At 48.9% G+C, this 19,837-nt stretch overlaps 1 protein-coding gene across 5 annotated transcripts in view; it reads right to left on the bottom strand.

Annotated features, from left to right (window-relative positions):
- DPP6 (dipeptidyl peptidase like 6) overlaps positions 1 to 19,837 on the bottom strand; it is a gene marked incomplete at its 5' end in the record, with an annotated part of 869,135 nt that overhangs the window by 177,908 nt on the left and 671,390 nt on the right. For 4 of the 5 annotated variants that reach the window (XM_080819089.1, XM_080819091.1, XM_080819088.1 and 1 more), the window contains one exon: positions 1,615 to 1,667. The exons of the other annotated variant lie outside the window; for it this stretch is intronic. In XM_080819089.1, coding sequence (XP_080675215.1) covers positions 1,615 to 1,667 — 53 coding nt within the window. The remainder of the gene's footprint in view (positions 1 to 1,614; positions 1,668 to 19,837) is intronic. 5 annotated transcript variants of the gene reach the window in all.

Below are 19,837 nucleotides of genomic sequence, written 5' to 3'. Positions count from 1 at the left end.
GTCAACCTATGAATGATGGCGATTACTATTACTGTGATGATTTTAAAAATACTGAAGGCAGCCTGTTATATGTTGACATTCTCTGTGGGGAGCTCATCACCATCAACACGGAAACCAAGTCTCGTCCTCTGCTTCGCCGCTGGTTTGGGTCAGGTTGTCCAAATCTACTTCTTCTAAACTCTGACTGATGCGGTGTGTTAACACAATGTGTTGAGCATAAAGTGCTTCTACAGTTTTGAGTTTTACAAATTGATAGAAGATGGAACGAACCATCCATCATCTATAATACATTCAATCTTCCTTATACTGGGTACATAAATCTCAAGGTATAATCATACTCCTGCCTGCCGTGAGCTCTAAAGATACAGGTCTGTTTCAGAAAATAATGGAATAATTCCTCCTTAGTGGAGAACCCCTGAGTTTCTATTTAAAATAGGACTTAAATGAAAAATTCCTATGGATGCTTAATTTTTACCAGTGATTCACCTTCAGGGTCTTTGAACTTGGTTTATCTACTCGTCTCACAGAAGCTGTTGATCTCATGCTGCCGCCTATCCACACATCCCTCCTTTGTCTGAAGGCCAGACGAACTTGTTTCCTCCACGTCTGCTTTCCAAAGAGGTGCCCATGTTCTACTTAAACTTAGCAGAAAGCAGACGACCACAGATGGCAACATCGGTGTTGCCGGTTCATGCTCTCCCATGAAACAATACTCTTAGCAATCCCTGCTGCTTGTTTACATCCCGGAAATCGAGGAAGCCTCCCTCACGTGTTCACAGGCAACACTTACAGCACCGGCGGTAGCAACGTTCAATTTCTCTGACCGTTTCCCGAACCCCTCACCTTTCCAAAGGTTTCTGAAAGAACCCCCGGAGGGGTGGAGGAGAGGAGGAGACACAGAACAAGAAGCCTACAGGTGCAGGAGGGAGAGGAGGACGGAGAAGGGGGGAGGTGACGGGAGGGGAACCGGAAGCCACCCCCGCCTCTCTTAATTCTGCTGCAGTTTCTCGACATCTAACACCACAAACTGCTTCAGCGAACTTTAACCAGTGTCTCTTTTTGCCTCTGGCCTCGGAGCTGAGCTCCTGAAAATGCCTCCCTGTGCCGTGTGTGGGTCTAGTTACCCAGCACCGAAAACCTCATAAAATCATGCATGGTCTCATGTCTGTCCTTTCCACACACATTTGAGTCTCAAATCACACGTTTTTGAGAGACGCGACGCGCTTAGGGGTGTCACTCTATTGTGTACATAACCAGAACCCTGTGGGACTCCCCACGCCTGGGAGGGCCACAGCAGATTACGGGGTGGGGGACCGGGGAGACAGTCCCGCCCTGCAGGACCTCTAGGGGAAACCTCAGCCACCAGAACAGGAGAGAGGTGGCGTGGTCCGAGGACGGGGGCGTCACAAATGGGCAAGTACCCAAACTCGCGGGACCCCTAGATGCTGGATACAGTTAGCCAGGGAGGCCCCATGACATCCGGGCCCTTCACTGTCAAAATCAAGCTGCCCCGTCTCCTGCCCTCGATTCTAGGAATTAAGCAACTACACAGGGTTCTACCATTTCTTTGTTTTGAATACTTCTCATTCAAAGAAAATGAAAGAATCATCTTACCCATGAGGAATTTTGCTCAGGACATAATATCCAGTGTAGGAGTGTTGGTATATCTGAAACAGACAAGACAAAAAAAAAAAAAAAAAAAGAAAAGAAAAGAAAAAAAAGCAAGCATTGAGACAAAGGCTGTGACCATGATATTTTTAAATCACTGTGCATCCTAAAAAAACATCAGTGGAGGAAAAGTAGTTAATCGGGAGACCTGGAGGCAAAGTCTAATTTACTTAGAAAGTTAATTTGCATATCCTGTCTGTTTTACTTTCTTCATTTGCACATTGTTTACCTGCAGTCAGAGGCTTGATATGGACTCCGTAGCTGGCTGGTTTGTGATTAAATCAGGGGACAGATTTCCAGCTCAGTGACATGTCGCCCAGGACCAATGAGGAGGTCACCAGAGGCTGTTGGACAGCCAGCTAGACCCAGCAGGACCGTAAGACCCACGTACTGTGGGCGTCCCTGTAAATCACAGCCAATTCCATTGTACATCCTCAGTGAATATAGAAAGCAAGATAGGCTTCCCTGGGCGAGCGCTCGTCCTTCTGCTCAACGCAGCATGAGTCTTTCAGCTTTGGAGAGCGGTCAGTAAACCAAGAGCTCACCGCAAGAGGGGCATGGCTTTTCAAACAAAGGTAACAAAACAGTGTTTCCAAACGCCTATAGCCCGCAACCTGGAGCCTCTCTTCAACTCTTGAGCCAGGACAGAGTTCCCTAACCCATGACCAGAAATGGGGAAACACGCAGTTCAAGAAATCTTGGCATCCTTTACCTCCGGCTTTCTGGATAGAGACCCTCCCCGGGGCTGGAAACGTGAGGGGTTGTCTGCAGGTTGAAGCAAGAACGTACCACACTCTCTTTCTCCCACCCGTGTGACTTCTGAGAGTCCACACCCTATCTGGGCACATTACAGTGACCAGCATTTAAAACCACCTTCCTAAAGGTAATGGGTGAGGCCAAGGGAGAGAGGTCCAGTGTGAAGGATGGGGACAGAGGCGTGCACAGGCGCATGGAGGATGGAGTGAACGTGAGCACGAGAACAGGCAGGGCCCTGCTAAGCTCTCGGACTCCCTGCCTCCTTGGGGTCCCAGATTAACTTAGAGACGATCAGATGCATCACAGTTACCGGAGAAAGAGAATCCAGACATCCCGAGACTCCTGCACCAGAAATACGGGGCCTGGGGTGGAGGGAGGGGGGAGGGGGGAGGGCATCTGATGGGGAAACTTGCCCAAATACTGCTTTCCTTATGAGTAAATAGCAGGAAGCAACGGAATGATGGAGAACTTCTGGCCCTGCCCTCGCCCTCCGAGAAGGGGGACACAAACCCAGCTCAGCTGCGTGGGAAGTGACGCCTCATACTGCTTTCCCCGGAGAGGAAGGGAGGGCTGGTCCTGAGCAGATTCCCGCTCAGACAGCATCCGTCCGAGGACCCCGTGCTTTGACTAAACCGCCCCTGAGCTGGACCAGCTCCCTCCGATGCAAGCACAGAACCTGGGCGGACACAGAGCCTCTGTTCGCGGTCGGGGCCCACGGTGCGGCTACACGGCCCGCCTGAGCTCTCCTCCAAAGCCACCTGTTCGTCCGGTTCATCTCACTCCAGGCTCCGGAGGACCCAGGCAGGCAAACAGTGGCCTCTGTTTGCTAAAATAGGAGCGTGACGTACGGCAAGGCCGGAGTGAGGAGGAGGAAGGGGAGCAGAGGAACGGAGGCAAAAAGAAGGAAGGGGAGGGAGGTGGGGTGGTGCCTAATTCCAAAGGACTCCACTGAAAAGAATGTGTAGACTGGATAGGAAAAGGTGTGGTGGCTTCCCGCTGGCTCGCCTTCAGATCACTGCTCTGGGGGAAGACAGCCGCCACACTGTGACCCATGCCAGCAGCCCTACGGAGAGGTTCACGTGGTGAGCGACCAAGGTTCCTCCCCATCGGATTGCCAACAGCCCCCAAGGAGCGGAGGCGTCCTGCCTGTGGTCACATGATGGAGCGTGGACTTGCGGAGTCTTCGACCCCAGTCAAGCCTTCGGATGATGTCGCCCCAGCCGACACTCTGACAGACCATGAGCCAGAGACACTCAGATAAGACGGTCTTGAATCCCTGACCCATGGTAACTTTAAGATAAGAAGTGTTGGTTGTCTTGAGCTGTTACATTTTGGGTAGTTTCTTACACAGCTATAGGTAAATGGTAGATCTAGTCTAAAGCCAGAGGGAAAAAGGCAACTATTACATCAGCTGTGGACAGACTTCTAGGTTACTGGACGCCTCCCCGTAAATGCCCAGCCACTTCTAGAACAAACAGACGAATTCCTCATCAAAACAGTTTCAGTACTGAAGTGAGGTGCTGGGAAAGACCACTCAGAGCGGAAGTCTTTGAAATGACTGTAGAGAACAGGGATGGCAGTGGTGACGCCACTGACGCCGAGGGCATGAGGGACGCGTCCACAGAGGGGAGGGACGCGGGCTCCTCGGTATCCAGCAACTCACTCAATCCAGGTGTGATCATCCCATTCTGAGGACAGGAAAACTGAATCTTAAGGAACTCAAATCAAGCTCAAGCAAGATTTGATCTGAGGTCTGTCTCACTCTAAACACTACATTGGAAACTGCGTGAACAAAGGGCATATCTCTTAACTAGAGTTACAAGTCCGAGTTGATTGCTGTCAACCAAAAAATCCAGGACACCAACAGATATGACAAATATGCAATACTTTGCTATTGAAGGAATATTTCTTTAATCCATCTGGAAATAGTGATTTCAATTCGTTTGAATTGAATGAATGAATGAATTGAATGGTTATGCCATTCCCAGACACCTAGAATTGGATCTTTGCACAACTCCTTAAACATACCACTAAATGACTCTGAAATTCAGCCCTGGGAGTATCTTCTGACAGGAGCCAATGAGAAAAAGAAAACCGAATTAAAATAATCTTACAAGGGCAATGGTAAGACGAAGGGAGAACCACCCATTCCCATTCTATGTGTGTACTGTGGGGCAAAAAGAAAAAAAAACATGTATGGACGGAAAATGTTGTGAACTATCTGGGGAACGGAATCACTAATTAGAAAGATTCCAACAGAAATGGGACAGAGTCAAAAAGAGACAGGGGAGGCCTCCGATGCTGGATGTGCCAAAGACGTGTGTGAAAGAGCCTTCCGGAATGAACTGTTGATGCAAACGCGGTCCTTAGAAACGCAAGTGCACTTAGGATTTATGTACGACTCTCTAAAAAGCAGCAAAGGGAGAGTGACGTGACAGTCTTCTCTTTGCTCCAGGATGGAACAATCAAACAGCGCTCTCTTCCGCAAAATATCCGCTCAACCCAGAGCCAAAAGAACCACGGGCACGAAAGAGACCACTCCTTAAAGAGCAAGATATTCCTCATCTTGATAGGAATAATAAAAAAAAAAAGCTACATTGTCTTGAAAGAATTTGTTTCTTAGGAAGTTAAAGCCTTTATTTCCCCCCCTGGTCTCTGTCTGTTGTATTTATGTTTCTTTCTTTAAAATAGCCTCTGAATACTTCTGATCATGGGGCAAAGTACAGTCGGAAGTTAGCAAGACTGCATTCAGGTACTCTTCTAAGAGTGCACTCCCAGAAGTTCATGGATTTGAGTTACTTTGGTTTCTTCTTCACTATGAAATTTCCCTTGGAAAATGAATATATAGAAACTCGTTACCCAAAACACCATTCGTAAGATGGGATTGTAATTTCAGCAAATGTTCTTTCAATATATCGTGAAAAAAGTTAGATATCATGATATCTAATAGATCACGAATGCTATTGGCGTTTAATAATTGGAATAAAAATAACGAGTCAAAGCTCTGTCATGGGGTGAGTTCACGTTTGGTCTGCGTCTGTTATTTCTGAAACTTCCGTCCACATATCTCATCTTTCCCCCACACAGTGCTCCCACGGAGCCGTACTTTTGGTCTACGGTCTTCACTACCTCAGCCTCGTCACGAACACTCGTGCCTCACTTTCCACCGTCATGCAGACCCACTTCGTATCTTCTTCCTCCCTGGACTCATCCCCTCCTACAGTTTAAATCAGATTTCCACCTAGACATCCCTACTTCATGCCTCACAAGCACCAAGACTCAAGATTCTCCAAAATTAACTCGTCAGCAGCCCAGGAATCCCAGTCCTCCTTGACATTTCCTACCCGAGCTGGTGGTTTCCTCGCTCACTGTACTGAGCTAAAAACGAAGTTCCCCTGGACTCCATTCTTTGCCCTCCTCGACCTCCTACCCCAGCACGATCTATCCTCCAGAGGCACTGGGTTACCTTCTTCAGCCTCCACCGGTCCACCATCCAGTCTCTACCCCTGCGGCCCCACCGCAGACCTCCCCCCAGCCTTCCCCTCCTGCAGAAAGAAGCCACCAGGTCCCTTTCCAAGATCAACCTGGGAGGTCTCCACGCCACTCCCTTCTGCTCCCTGGCGAACCTCATGACTCTTGCCTTACAGGTTTTGCACGAGACCCTGACCTACATGCTTCATCACTGCCCGTCCCCAACTACCTCCCCCAAATTTGTAAAAGAGAACTCAAACCTCCCACATCAAAACCAAAAATCCCTGGTCACATCCTCCCTGAATGACTCCTTTTTAGCGATCACAGCATTTCATGAGAAAAGCCTGCAATGCCACATGTTCTGTTCACTTGTAACAAGTGCATTCCTAACGTTCTCCACCTGCGATCTCCAAGGGCCGTCCCAGCGGCCAGACATGACGGCACTGGATTCACTTCCCGCCTGCTCTACCTGCCTGCAGAGCGTCACACGGGTGATGGGAGCTGCTCTCCCTTCTTCATTCCACAACAGGTCACGGCCTCCGTGTCCTCCTGCTTTCCTCCTTCCCGCCGCCTTGTCTTTCCTTTCTGCTGCTGCAGACACTTTTAAGGGATGCAGGCACCAGCCCGCCACCCCTGCGTGTTTTTCACCTTGCTGGTCTACACCTCCGGTCTGCCAGATCCCATTCACTTCTGCTTTCTTAGGCAGCTTCTTACTGAATTTGCATTTTCACGCTTGACGGATCTTTTGACTTCTAGGCTCCTATCTTTAGCTTGTCCCAGGCCTCTCAGCATGGATATTTTCTTTACCCAAAACTTTTATCTTAAATTCCACAATTTGAAAACCAAACAATCTCCTGCTAACGGGTCTCTTTTATATGTACCCAAGTACTGAGAGTACTTCCACTCTCAGTAGAAGAACACTAAAATTAGCTTCAACCATTCCTAGTCCTTACTTTTTTAAACTGTCCATGTATCATTGGTTTCCACGTTTCACTGGGCTGTGTAACGCTGGAATGTCTCTTAAATTCACACCACATTTTCTACCCTCAGTAACACTGGCCTGGCTTCGGGCGTCTGAGTAACCGCGGTGCCCTTCCAATTGGCCCGCCAGACTCCGTTCCTCTCCCGCCCTCCCGCAGCCACGGGGGTCCTCTTCCTGACAGCGCGCCGCGGCAGAAGCAGTGGTGGGGGTGGGGGTGGTTTGGGGGCAGGACACAGCGACCGTGTGCAGCTATGACTGTGAGGACTCAGTTTTAGAGTGGGACACAGGCTCCACTCAGCCTGCTACTCACTCGTGGGGCAAAGTCCATAACCTCTCGTTGCCTCAGCTCCCTCTTCCATAAAGGGAGGGAAGAGCTGTATTTGCTTTGGAAATAGACACCACGAAGAAAGAAGAATAAAGAATTCTCTTGTTTTAATCTTGAAGAGAACCACACGAGGTGGCTACTAGCTTTGTACTGAGTCCACGAACCTCTTTCTCCTCTACGATGTGAGTCCCACTGTGAGTAGCAGAGTTGGAGCCGACCGATCGGAGAGAGGGCAGAGGCCACAGAACAGTCAAGATTGCTGCCCTGTGGACTGGGCTCCTGGTCAGCACAATGACTCTACTCACTGGACGGTCCCAAAAATGGGATGCATGGTCACCCTGAGGTAGTGAGCTCCCCAGAACTGGTGGAATTCAAGAAGAGGCTAGTCAGCCATTGCTGGGGAGCTCAAGGACAGGCGTGAGGACTACCAAGCAGATCACTCCAGCGGACGTCTACAATCACCTTCTTATTTGATCCTATATTCTCTTCATAGAGGGAACTGAACATACCAGAGGGTATAGATGAGCTCAGAGCAAGAATCTCCCCAGTGGGGATCAAGACCACCATGGCTGGGACACAAGGCTGAAGAAAAAGGATCCAGTGAGAAGTGGATGAGGGCTAGAAATACGGGGAGCCGGGAAAGACGAGCACAGGGAAAAGACTGGGCATGGAAAAGAAAGGGAGATTTGGAAATCGGATGGTAAAAAAGAAAAAAAGAAGAAAAATGATATGCATGTGATATCACTGATGATGAGTCAAAAACTAAAAACCTGAAGGAGAAAAAGAACAAAAAAAAAGAACAATAAAAGAAAAAGAACAAAGGAAGTTGGAAAATGGGAGATTTCTTGTTTTAGACTTGGAGAAAATGAAACGTTTACCCAGAGGGTCTATCTCCTCACCATTTTGGGGTTCTGTTGCCAACAGAGAAGGAAATTTCATTAGGTCCCATCTAGCACGGCGATTCCCAGGTCTACTGAAAACCGACACAGTAGTCTGTCCCCTGGGAGAGAGCACGCCATCTGCCCACAAACTTCAAGCTGGGGCCCTATGGACCCCGACAGCTACCTCATGAAGGCTACATCCTACAAACGTTCCTTCTGTTCCCTCGGAACACTTAAAAACAGCTTTACGGAGGCATCGCTGACGTGGAAGAACGGCACTCTCTACTGTGTAGAATTTGATGAGTTTGAACATATGTGAACGCCAGGGATATCAGGCTCACGGTCAAGGTAACAGACATACCCAATGCGTCCCACAGTCTCCTCGTGTCCTGATCACTTTAGAGAAGGCTGTGGAGATCAAGCAAGGAACTTGGAACCCAAGTGCCCCTCCCCCACCCCCGCTTAAGGGTTGATATGGGGAGAAGATGGGTGAGGAAGCACATGCCCCATTTTTTCAAAAATACCTCATGAATTTCTGCATTTACATTGCGTGTTCCTAAATCTTGGCCTTGATACATTCTTCCAACCAAGCCTGCCATCTTGGCTCCTATACTGAACCCCATCCATTATCCTGATCCGTTACCCTAGTCTCCCCACTAGGTGGCAGCTGCTGGGCGTCCAAGAAGCCCTCCAAGATTCACCCTGTGGCACAGCCAGTTATCAGGTGGGGCTTCAGGGCAGAGCCTCCCCTGAGAATTCCATCCGGGTCCTTCATTGAATTAAAAAAAATCAATAAATGAGCACATTTTTTATAGTGTGGCTGAGACAAGAGCCAACCAGTTTGTAAGGTCTTTCGGGGAAGAAATTATGAGTATCTGGTCTAGAAATTCTTCCCCTTAAATTTGGAGAATTGAGTCCAGTTGAAGGTGTCACTTTTTTTCCAAAGGATTAAGACCAATAAGCCAAAATATTTTAGGAAGATGAGAATATGACCAGGTCGGTTGGAGTCTGGGAGGAAAGCTGCTTGGTGTGAGCCATCTGGAGTGAAGGCAGGTGGTCTGCCCGGAGGAGAGGCTCGGGGGAGAGGGAAGGCTATCTTCAAGGTTTTAAAGAGCTTCATGAGTAAGCGTGACCAGGTCTGTTCCCATTTGCTCCAAGGGCAAAAATAACATTGACAAGTACACATTATAAGGACCAACAACGCTAACTTTTGGTAATCAAAGGTATCCAATACCGAAAAGGCTTACCAGCCCGTGTTAGCAAAAGTAGGAAAGCCAAGTTCGCCAGAGCATCAGGGAGAATGTGGGGTGTAGTGAGACCGGCCTGGGTGACCGGTAAGATTCCTTCCCTTTCAGAGAATTCCTCAAGCTCCCAGCCGGCTCTGCTGCCCCCCTGCCCTCCCCTCTCTCTGCTCTGGCTGGGGACTAAATTTCACGGCGCCCGGGTGCAGCTCGCAGCTGCCTGAGCCTGGCTGAGCCCAAGGAGGTCAAGCCTGACGTGTTCCTCACTGCGAGGGAGTCATACACGTCCCTCCCGCACACAGCGTCCACACTCCTTCCTTCCCAGGATGCTGCAGACGTCTCGTCTCAGGCCAGCGCCAGCCTCTGCTTGATTTTTTTCTTTTTTTGCCTGTTTTATGGCTCTCTCTTTTAATTCCAGTATATTGAACACACAGTGCTGTACTAGATTCAAGAGTACAATACAGTGACTCAGCAGTTCCATATGTAACTCGGCGCTCGTCACGGCAAGTGGGCTCCTCACCCCCCATAAGCCTCTGCTTGATTTCCCACCCCCCGTTTCATCCGTGTATTTCATCGGGCCTTGTCCCAGAGACCCGGCATCTTGCCACAGAATCTAGCTTCCTCCCGGTCTCTGCTCCCGCTCGTGTGAACAACGGCGCAGTGAATTACAAGCCTCCATGTTGGAGTGAGTGACGGTGGAAAATTTCCTGCACAAACCAGTCTTTCCAGAAGGCTTCTTGCCTCAAGCATTAGGTCACGATCACCCCATGTTCTGATGAGGACACCTGGCACACATTTCCACACACCTCACCAACTTACTGTATACCATGTCCCTGAAGTCAAACCCCTTGTTATAATGATTTTTAAAAAATGTTTTCTAGAGGCCTACAAATGACTAGGCACCATTGAAATGTTTAGTGAAGAATAAAGATACCGAGCTTACCCAATGGGAGACAAATAGTGGGAAATAGGGACAAGATGTTCCTGGTTTTCCCCCGGCCGCCAGCCTTTCCTTCCCCCACGAGACGGAGCTTACACTCCCGTGTAACCATCCAGGCCAGATGGAAAACATAGGAGACATAGTTGTCAGTTTCAAAATATAAAAGTAATGAAAAAGTCTTAGGATGCAGTATTTGTATCTCTACTTTTTTCCTCCTCCACAAAACTTTTTTAAATTTAAGAGAGAAGAGATGGTGCTGTCCTCCTGGAGGTGTCGTCTCAAGTGTCTCGTTCTGCTCTCCGCACACGCCCCCTCCCAGTTCCCTTTAAGTCATTCTTTTGTAACTGGTCCCCGTCATCTAACTTATTAATGGACGATGTTTCTGTCACCCTGTGTTCCCCGTATAGGACGCTTTTCAGCCCAGAGTTATGTTTCCAAAGACCCATCTCGAGAGCAACTCTGACATCCAGAAAGAGCTGTACGATTCTTCTTTTTAAAAATCATTTCCTTCTGTCTCCACTTGGTCATTTCAATTCAAGGAGCGTGTCCACGCGTCCAATCTCGTCTTCTGGAAACAAATGAAGCCCGTCCCTGTGCCGTCAGCGAGAGAGTCAGAGGAAGCGACGCGTGAGAACCTCCTTCCGCGGTGGTTTTCAGGGGCGCACACCGGCGTGCACGGGGTCCTCCCGACCTCTGTCACACCCGCATCTTCTCTGGGGTCACTCACCAAGAAACAGGGGCTTGACCCCCTCCCGGGCCCGGCAGCCCGTGTCCTCCTTCACCCCCTTTTCCGTTTTGTCTTCTGACAGGCCTTTCTGCTGACTCACTCCTGATTTCGCTCGAAAACACAACATCTCCTTCTTTCTCTCTCTGTGTACCGCCTCCCCTTTCCCCTCAGACACACTGCCTGTAGGACCAGACTTGCGGCCCTTCAAGGTAAAAAATAAAGAAATCCAATTTACGTTGTGGAAGTCTTTAGAAATGTACAAGCTTCTGCTGGACCCTTTCATCGGACCCAGCCACAACCGCTCCTGGGGATGAAGCGGCTTCTCTTCAGCGTCCGGTGAAGAACTTGAGGTTCCAAGAGACGAGCGGGTTTGTCCCAGGTCACGTGCTGTCAAAGGAAGAGAGCTGGGAGACTCGTGTCTTTTCACGTTTAGCTTAAAATCGTTTCCACTCTAAGAGGCTGGTCAGGAAGCTTCTCCCACCGCAGAGCGTCATGTCTTCACCAGCCAGAAGGTTGTCCCGAGGGACGGATCCCGAAGAGAATGGTAGCGAGGCGGGAAGAACTGACAAGATCAACCCCAGGGCCACCCTTCGCCAGCCTGCTGAGGGGACCGGCAGTCAGCCAGTCGAAATCAGGCCTCAGGGAAGAGCCCAGAATCCTAAGCAGGTCCTGGGGATGGGGAGAAAATGGGAAGAAGGGAGAACCAAATCGAGGTGATGAGGGCAAACCAAGTATGCCTGCGTCCAGCAAACCCGGGCTGAGCCGTCCCTGCTGGGCCCTGGGCAGACTTCTGCCCACAGCAACTCGTGGGCTTCCTCCGAGCCTCTCCTAGCCTGTGTCATGACCCTGACCCCTGGCCTCTCCCAACACTGAAGGTCAAGTGTACCGATTCCTTCCAACAACAGAAATGAGAAGCATTTGTTGTTGCAAATTCCTTTTCTTCTCCTGCTTCTCTTAGCCGTGTTCTGTAGTGTTCTCTTCTCCTTATCACATTTGTTACTATACTTCTGTTTGCACAAGTCTTTTTAAGATTTTATTTAACCACCTGAGAGACAGAGAGAGAAAGAGAGCACACGCAGGGAGAGGGAGAAGCAGACTCCCCGCCGAGCAGAGAGCCCGATGCAGGGCTCCATCCCAGGACCCTGAGGTCATGACCTGAACCAAAGGCAGATGTTTAACCGACGGAGCCACCCGGGCGCCCCTATGTTTGCACAAGTCTTACCAGCACGTCTGTGGCAGGATTAGTGGACTGAGAGTCAATGGCTATTTATAACTTGCCCAGCTCAGCCCCTCGTCGCTCATTTCTCAAGAAGTACGTGACAAAAGAAGGTCAACAGAATCCACTGTCAGGACAAGCTTTGGTGCTGAGACAAGGTCCCCAGCGGGACTCCCCAGCCTGGAGGGAGGCATGAAGAACTCAGTCCCATGGGCTTCTAGGGTGGCCGAGCTGTGAGCTGGGGCCCAAGGGCCATGCTGTGCGGGTGCCCGGAGTCCGCGTTGTGCTGAGAGTGGCTCAGATGTGGCTCGGGGCACTAACGGCAGGGGCAGGGTCTGCAGCAGGTGGTGGGAGACCCTCTAAACAGCCGGGAGGCAGGGCGCTCCCAGAGGAGCTGGTCTCGGGCTCCAGGGAAGGGCCATACTGGCTTTATGAACGGATGGACAGTGTCCCCAAAGGCACCGGCTTTGCAAGGACGTCCTGGTTAAAAATACTCGGCAACTGACTTGTCTCTGAAATTATGACATTTTTATTTAAAACATCCCTTGGTGACGTGGCCTAGTCCCTAATATTAACTTATACTTTTGATAAATACTTTGTGGGGATCTACTGTATACGATATTGATGAAAATTGTTTGTCAGTCTCTGGGTCATAAAGTCAATGCAATGGGTCATTTTTAAAAAAGGAACCAGAACACACCTTATTAGGGTGTATAACACACACTGGACTGTATAACACACACTACGAGTGTTATTTTGTGATGTTTTTAGTTCTGTGTGGGTATCTGAACACCAGCTCAAGATGTAAAACGTACATCTCACTGTCCTACTATATGCCGGGGGCAAAGGATGCTGAGTGCTTATTTGGCAGGAATCCTCCAAGTGTTGTGGGTTGAATTATGTGTCCTCCCCCCAAATTCCATGTTAAGTCCTAACCTTTGATTTTTACCTTATATGGAAACTGGGTCTTCACGGAAGTAACCTAGCTAAAATAAGGTCATCAGGAGTGAAGAACTCAACCAACATGACTAGGACCGAAAGAGGAAATTTGGACCAAGAGACAGACACACACAGAGGCCAGACTGAGAAGACCCAGGGAGAGCACCATGGGATTAGAGAATTGGCTGGTGGGTCTGGAAGCCAAGGGATGCGGACAATTGCCACCACCGGCAGTGGAAGAGGCGAGAAAGGCTTCCCCTGTGTAGGTGTCAAGAGGGTCACGGCCCTGCACGCACCCAATTTCAGACTTCTGGCTGCCAGAGCTGGGAGAAATCTCTGTGGTTTGAAGCCGTCTGGTTTTTTTACCCTTCATTGCAACGATTCTCCGAACCTTCTACCCCAGGTATGATCCCCGTCTGCATCAACAGCGCCCGGGACCTTGTTAGGAACGGAAATCTTCCTACTGATCCGCAGAACCTGGAGCAGACCCCAAATCTACGTTTCCCCATGTGCTCCGGGTGGTTGTGCTGCTTCTAACGCCGGAGAACCTCCCTTTCAAGGCCAAGAGTTTATACGGAGTTCATCGCTCCTGGCATACGGTTCCTTTGAAGCATGAAAACATAGTGATGACCATCTGAGATGTTATGAGTGGCGGTCAGAACGCAACTAATGAAAAACCACACTGTCTAGCCGCATCGTTACGTACAAGGAGGTCATGCTAATGCCGCCCACCCACACGGGCTACTTAATCAATGCACTTAGAACATCAGGTCCCAGATGGGATAAACCCACATTTTTTAGTCATTGATCTTTCACTACAAAAATTCAAATTTTTTTTTTTTTTTGTATTTGAGGAAATAAAGACAAAATGGAGAAGGCGTGCTCTTCCGCATGTTCTCGGTTCTCTCTGGAAGAGCAAGCATGTGGACGGCGGTGCTGCCATGGGGGGCGGGATCACAACCATATCCAGGGGTCTCATCAACCCCTAACAGAGACTTGCAATGCAATCTCCCCTCCTGTCCGTTTTCTCATTTAGGCAGGAGGGTCGGTCGGTAAGCAAACCTTTCCTACGTCGTCTGCACCAGAGAGGGACCCGCTGGCATCCGTTCCAGTGGCAATCGGTCCTGAACTGGGTGATGGTTTTCCTTCTGAAAGTCACTGCTAAGAATATGAAGCCAAGCACCCAGCTTCCTAAAAACTGCAGAAACAAAACCTGGTTCCTTCTGTAGGTCAGCCGCAGGACAGACATGTCCTGTTGTTTTCTCATCATCCGCCTGTCAATTCCCATGGAAATGTCTCAGTTCCCCTCAGCCCCTTTCCTCCCACTCCTGCCTGAAGCTCTTCCAGGGCCAGGGAAGAGAGCTCAGGAGGGGAGGGAACGTCCGGAGCTCCCCGGCACCCGCACACGTCGTCGTGGCCCTGTTTCCTCTGAGCCTGTGGCTCCGGATGACCTTGTAGCTCACCACAGCTCATCTCCTGTTCAACCATCCACCCTGCCGTCCTCTACGGTCCACCAGCCACGCGCCTGCTCACGTCCAGGACAGAATGTTCGTTAGGTTTCTGCTGAGCGGATGCCCGCCCTCTTCCTGCTTCTTTTGCCCGGATCGTGACCACTCATGGACACTCTGAAGGTGGCTTGCTCAGCTTCTGACTTACCATCTTCTCTTCACCTTTAAGCTACTGAACTGCTCCTGGGTCCTGGTATCTCTCTCTCCGCTGGCCATGGGGCCACACAAGTCTCCCTGGTATCTGTGGCTGGTGATTTCACTGTTCACTGTGGTGTCCACATTTTTGCGTTCACTGAGGTGAACTCTGTCTCTAAAATGTCAATTATTGGTGACACATTCAGCCCTCGACACGTGTGCCTGCTTCTGTCAGATTCTCCAGTGTCCCCACCACATCCCTGATGGGGAGAGTCCCACAGGGTGCTTGGGGTTTCTGCTTGGGGTACCCTGATACATAATGTCATGGGATCAAGGAATCTGGGTTCCTATCCAGGGCTCCAGTCACCCTTCCCACCCATGTAACAGAGCAGCTGGGTAACCTGTCTGAGCAGTGGCCGGAGTGACCCCACGACCCTGGACACTGCTGGGAGCCAAGTTCCGACAGCTCTTCTCTCCAACCCTGCTCCTAAGTACTTTCTTCTGTCCGTCTTTTTTGAAGTAAACCTTTTTTGGGGGGGGGGGAGGGTATTTCTAAATGAAGTTTAAAACATGTAATTGCCATGAGTAAATTTTATGCTTTGTATATTACCTCAATAAAGTGCTATACGTAATTTTAACTAATAAAGTGGTAGGTAAAATTTGCTATTTATATAATCAGGGCTCAAAGAATTTCCCAAATTATTTTATGTTGTTGTTTTTCCTGAATGACATGTGTGCGCGTGTGCATATATGTGTGCAAAATATACCCCCCTTCTTCTGGACAGATCTGAGGTGAAACACACATTTTTGTTATATAAAGTATCACATTAAGGTCAAAAAGTATAAACCTCCAGTTATACGGTGAATAAATTCTGGGGGTTTAATGTACATAATAGTGATTATAGTTAGGATTAGGGTTAGGGTTAGTCTGCTTCTCTCTCTCCCTCTGTACTCTCCCTCTCTCTCTCTCTCATTGTTCTCTCTCAAATAAATAAATAAACTCTAAAAATTTTTTTTAAATTAATAAAAAAAAAAGCTGAGAGAAAAGACCAAAAAAAAATGAAAGAAAGCATCCCATTACATACAGCAATTCAGTAATGAGGCAGGATACAAAATCAATGTACAGAAATCAGTTGCTTTCTTACACACTAACAATGAAAATACAGGAAGGGAAGCCAGAGAATTGACTCCATTTACTACAGCACCAAGAACCATAAGATACCTGGGGATAAACCCCATCAAAGAGGTAAAGGATCTGTACATCCAAGGAGTGTTCTATACTACAGACACTGATGAAAGAAATGGAAAAAGAAACAAAAAGATGGAAGAGCATTCCAACCTCATGGATCGGAAGAATAAACATTGTTAACATGTCTTTATTGCCTAGAGCAATCTATACTTTCAATGCCATTCCAATCAAAATTCCACCAGCATTTTTCAAAGAGCTGGAACAAACAATCCTAAAATTTGTATGGAGCCAGAAGAGACCCCCAATTGCTAGGGAAATGTTGAAAAAGAATAACAAAACCGGGGGCATCATGTTGCCTGATTTCAAGCTTTACTACAAAGCTGTGATCACCAAGACAGCATGGTACTGGCACAAAAACAGAGAGACAGACCAGTGGAACAGAGTAGAGAGCCCAGATATGGACCTGCAACTCTATGGTCAAATGATCTTCAACAAAGCAGGAAAAAATATTCAGTGGAAAAAAGACAGTCTCTTCAATAAATGGTGCTGGGAAAATTGGACAGCTATGTGTAGAAGAATGAAATGTGACCATTCTCTTACACGGTACACAATGATAAATTCAAAATGGATAAAAGACCTCAACGTGAGGCAGGAATCCATCAGAATCATAAAGGAGAACATAGCAGTAACCTCTTCAACATCGGCCACAGCAACTTCTTTCAAGACACGTCTCCAAACGAAAGGAAACAAAAGCGAAAATGAACTTTTGGGACTTCATCAAGATCAAAACCTTTTGCACAGCAAAGAAAACAGTCAACAAAACAAAGTGGCAACCTACGGAATGGGAGAAGATATTCGCAAATGACAGTACAAAGGGCTGATATCCAAGATCTATAAAGAACTCCTCAAACTCAACACACACAAAACAGATAATCACATGAAAAAATGGGCAGAAGACATGAACAGACACTTCTCCAAAGACGACAGACAAGTGGCTATCAGACACATGAAAAAATGTTCATCATCATTAGCCATCAGGAAGATTCAAATCAAAACCACATTGAGACACCACCTTACAGCAGTTAGAATGGCCAAAATTAGCAAGACAGGAAACAACATGTGTTGGAGAGGATGTGGAGAAAGGGGAACCCTCTTACACTGGTGGTGGGAATGCAAGTTGGGGCAGCCACTTTGGAGAACAGTGTGGAGATTCCTTAAGAAATTAAAAATAGAGCTTCCCTATGACCCTGCAATTGCACTGCTGGGTATTTACCTCAAAGATACAGATGTGGGGCGCCTGGGTGGCTCGGTGGGTTAAGCCTCTGCCTTCGGCTCGGGTCGTGATCTCAGAGTCCTGGGATCGAGCCCCGCATCGGGCTCTCTGCTCAGCAGGGAGCCTGCTTCCCCCTTCTCTCTGCCTGCTTCTCTGCCTACTTGTGATCTCTCTCTCTGTCAAATAAAATAAATAAAAAATCTTTAAAAAAAAAAAAAAAAAAAAGATACAGATGTAGTGAAAAGAAGGGCCATCTGTACTCCAATGTTCATAGCGGCAATGGCCGCAGTTGTCAAACTGTGGAAAGAACCAAGATGCCCTTCAACAGATGAATGGATAAGGAAGATGTGGTCCATATACACTATGGAGTATGATGTCTCCATCAGAAAGGATGAATACCCAACTTTTGCGTCAACATGGAAGGGACTGGAGGAGATTTGCTGAGTGAAATAAGTCAAGCAGAGAGAGTCAATATCATATGGTTTCACTGACTCATGGAGCATAAGGAATAACACGGAGGACATTGGGAGATGGAGAAGAGAAGGAAGTTGGGGGAAATCGGAGGGGGAGACAAACCATGAGAGACTTCGGACTCTGAGGAACTAACTGAGGGTTTTGGAGGGGGCATCAGGGGACCAACCTGACTGGTCCGCAAGAGTGTGTTCTCCCGGGGCCACCTGGCCGAGGCTTTTTTGTAGCAGCTGAAATCCATCCCTCTACATTGGAAATCCAGGATTCTGGACCCAAAGTGATTTTAGCTCCACATTTACAACTCCTAATCCCGAGAGTCCCTTGCAGCCAATCCCTTTGTAAGACAGACAACTAGTTAGAAGGGATCAAAGTGACCGGAGAAGACTCTGGAATCCAAGGAGCACACACCAGCTGGGCGTGACCTCTCAGGGGCGCTGCCCTAGTGGCAACCGCCTTGCACACGCACCACACTTCGGATCATGCTTCTCAATCCTCACCATTACTCCCCCAGGCTCATATTCTCAATTTCACGGCCGCTCCTGAAGGTTCTGTTCTCATGCATGTTCCTGTGGTTCCCAGGCACACCGCACCGGGTTTTACGGGAGGTCACATTTGCACTTCCTCCCTACTGTCCACCTCGGAGATGGTGCGCGTCTCCTCAGGGATTCTGTTTCTCGAGAACGCCCCTTCCCAGTCTTCCTCCATTGCTTGTATGTCAGAGGCCTTGAATGTTGCAGTAGCAAAACCAGCCCTCCGAGCCTCCGGACCAGTGGCGCGAGCGCTCATGGTGGGAAGAGGTGGGGGTGTCCGGGGGAGTCTTTCTGCTCCGCTCCCAGCTTTGTTTTCCAACCCCTCGGCTACGTCTATCTCGAAGAAGCCGTGTGAGCATCAGCTCAGACCCGTATCGCCAGCACTGGGAAGGATGCCAGGAAATAGAGGCAATCAGGGACCACCAGGGGCCTCCCGACGTTCCCAGAATGACTCAGTCTGGCACGTGTGATTATCATCCTAAGCAGTCTGTGAGGTCTTCTTGATCCGGAATTAGCCCATATGACGCCAAAGGAAGCGGAGAGATGTTTAAGTGGGAAAACAGGCGTCAGCTTCGTCTGGAACAATGTGTTCCAGATGCACCAGGAACTACGGTCTCCCCTGTTACCATGCTTTGTGAGCGCTCTCCCCTGGCTGGCAGAACAGCAAATTATTTTCTCGGTCTAACTAGGGGAGCCCAGGCCCTTGTTGAAGAAGAAATTCAACAAGTGAATGAGTCTAAGACCGGACAAAACAAGCAACGTGTGGAGTGTGTCTGAGAACGAATCCAAGCGCCCGGAACTGGTGAGGACACACGCCCTCTCTGCACAAGTGAGGGCCTCGCGTCACGGCTCGCACCTCCTTCCCAAGCCTCAGGGGGATGCCACAGGCCAGAGCTTGTTGGCGGGTGCTCCGTGACCGCTCGAGGTGAGTGCGGAGGCCCGGGTCTGAGAGGGAACGGTGAGCAGAGGGCAGGAAGAGGAAGTACGAGGGTCAGGGGGTGGGGAGGCCATTTTTCACCAAGTCAGAAGAAGCGAATCAGGGTCTAGAAAGCACACACTGAAACGGCCCTGTGACCAACCGGTTGGGTATGGTGATGACTCGTAACAGCCTCAGAGGCTTTTAATACATGCGGGTTATAGACGGGGTGGGTTTTCATTCACTTGTCAGTTCTCAAAACAGATTTTATTTTCATCCATGAGTGCCCTGGTATTTCCCCATCTCAGAAGATTTCGAAGTTTCAGATGTTCCAAGGAAAAGTGTAGGTGATCTTAATAAGGTATTTATTTGATTTAATAAGAGTCATCTTAAGGGCTGAGAGCACGCTGCGGGTTGCTGTAGGGAGGTGGGTGTGGGATGGGCCAGATGGGGGGACGGGCGGCGCTTGTGATGAGCACTGGGTGTCGCATGTAAGTGATGAATCACTGAATTGTACTCCAGAAACCAATACTGCACTGTATGTTTGCTCACTAAAATTTAAATAAAGAAAAAATAAAGCATCCTCTGTTATTATGGATGGGAAGGAATTCACCAAAATCACCCGGGACATCACTGTCTGGTGTGTGGCTCAATCCTGTGCGGAAAGAC

The sequence above is a fragment of the Martes martes genome (assembly GCF_963455335.1).
Source record: "Martes martes genome assembly, chromosome: 11".
Lineage (NCBI taxonomy): Eukaryota > Metazoa > Chordata > Mammalia > Carnivora > Mustelidae > Martes > Martes martes.
This window is presented reverse-complemented; position numbering and strand designations above follow the sequence as displayed.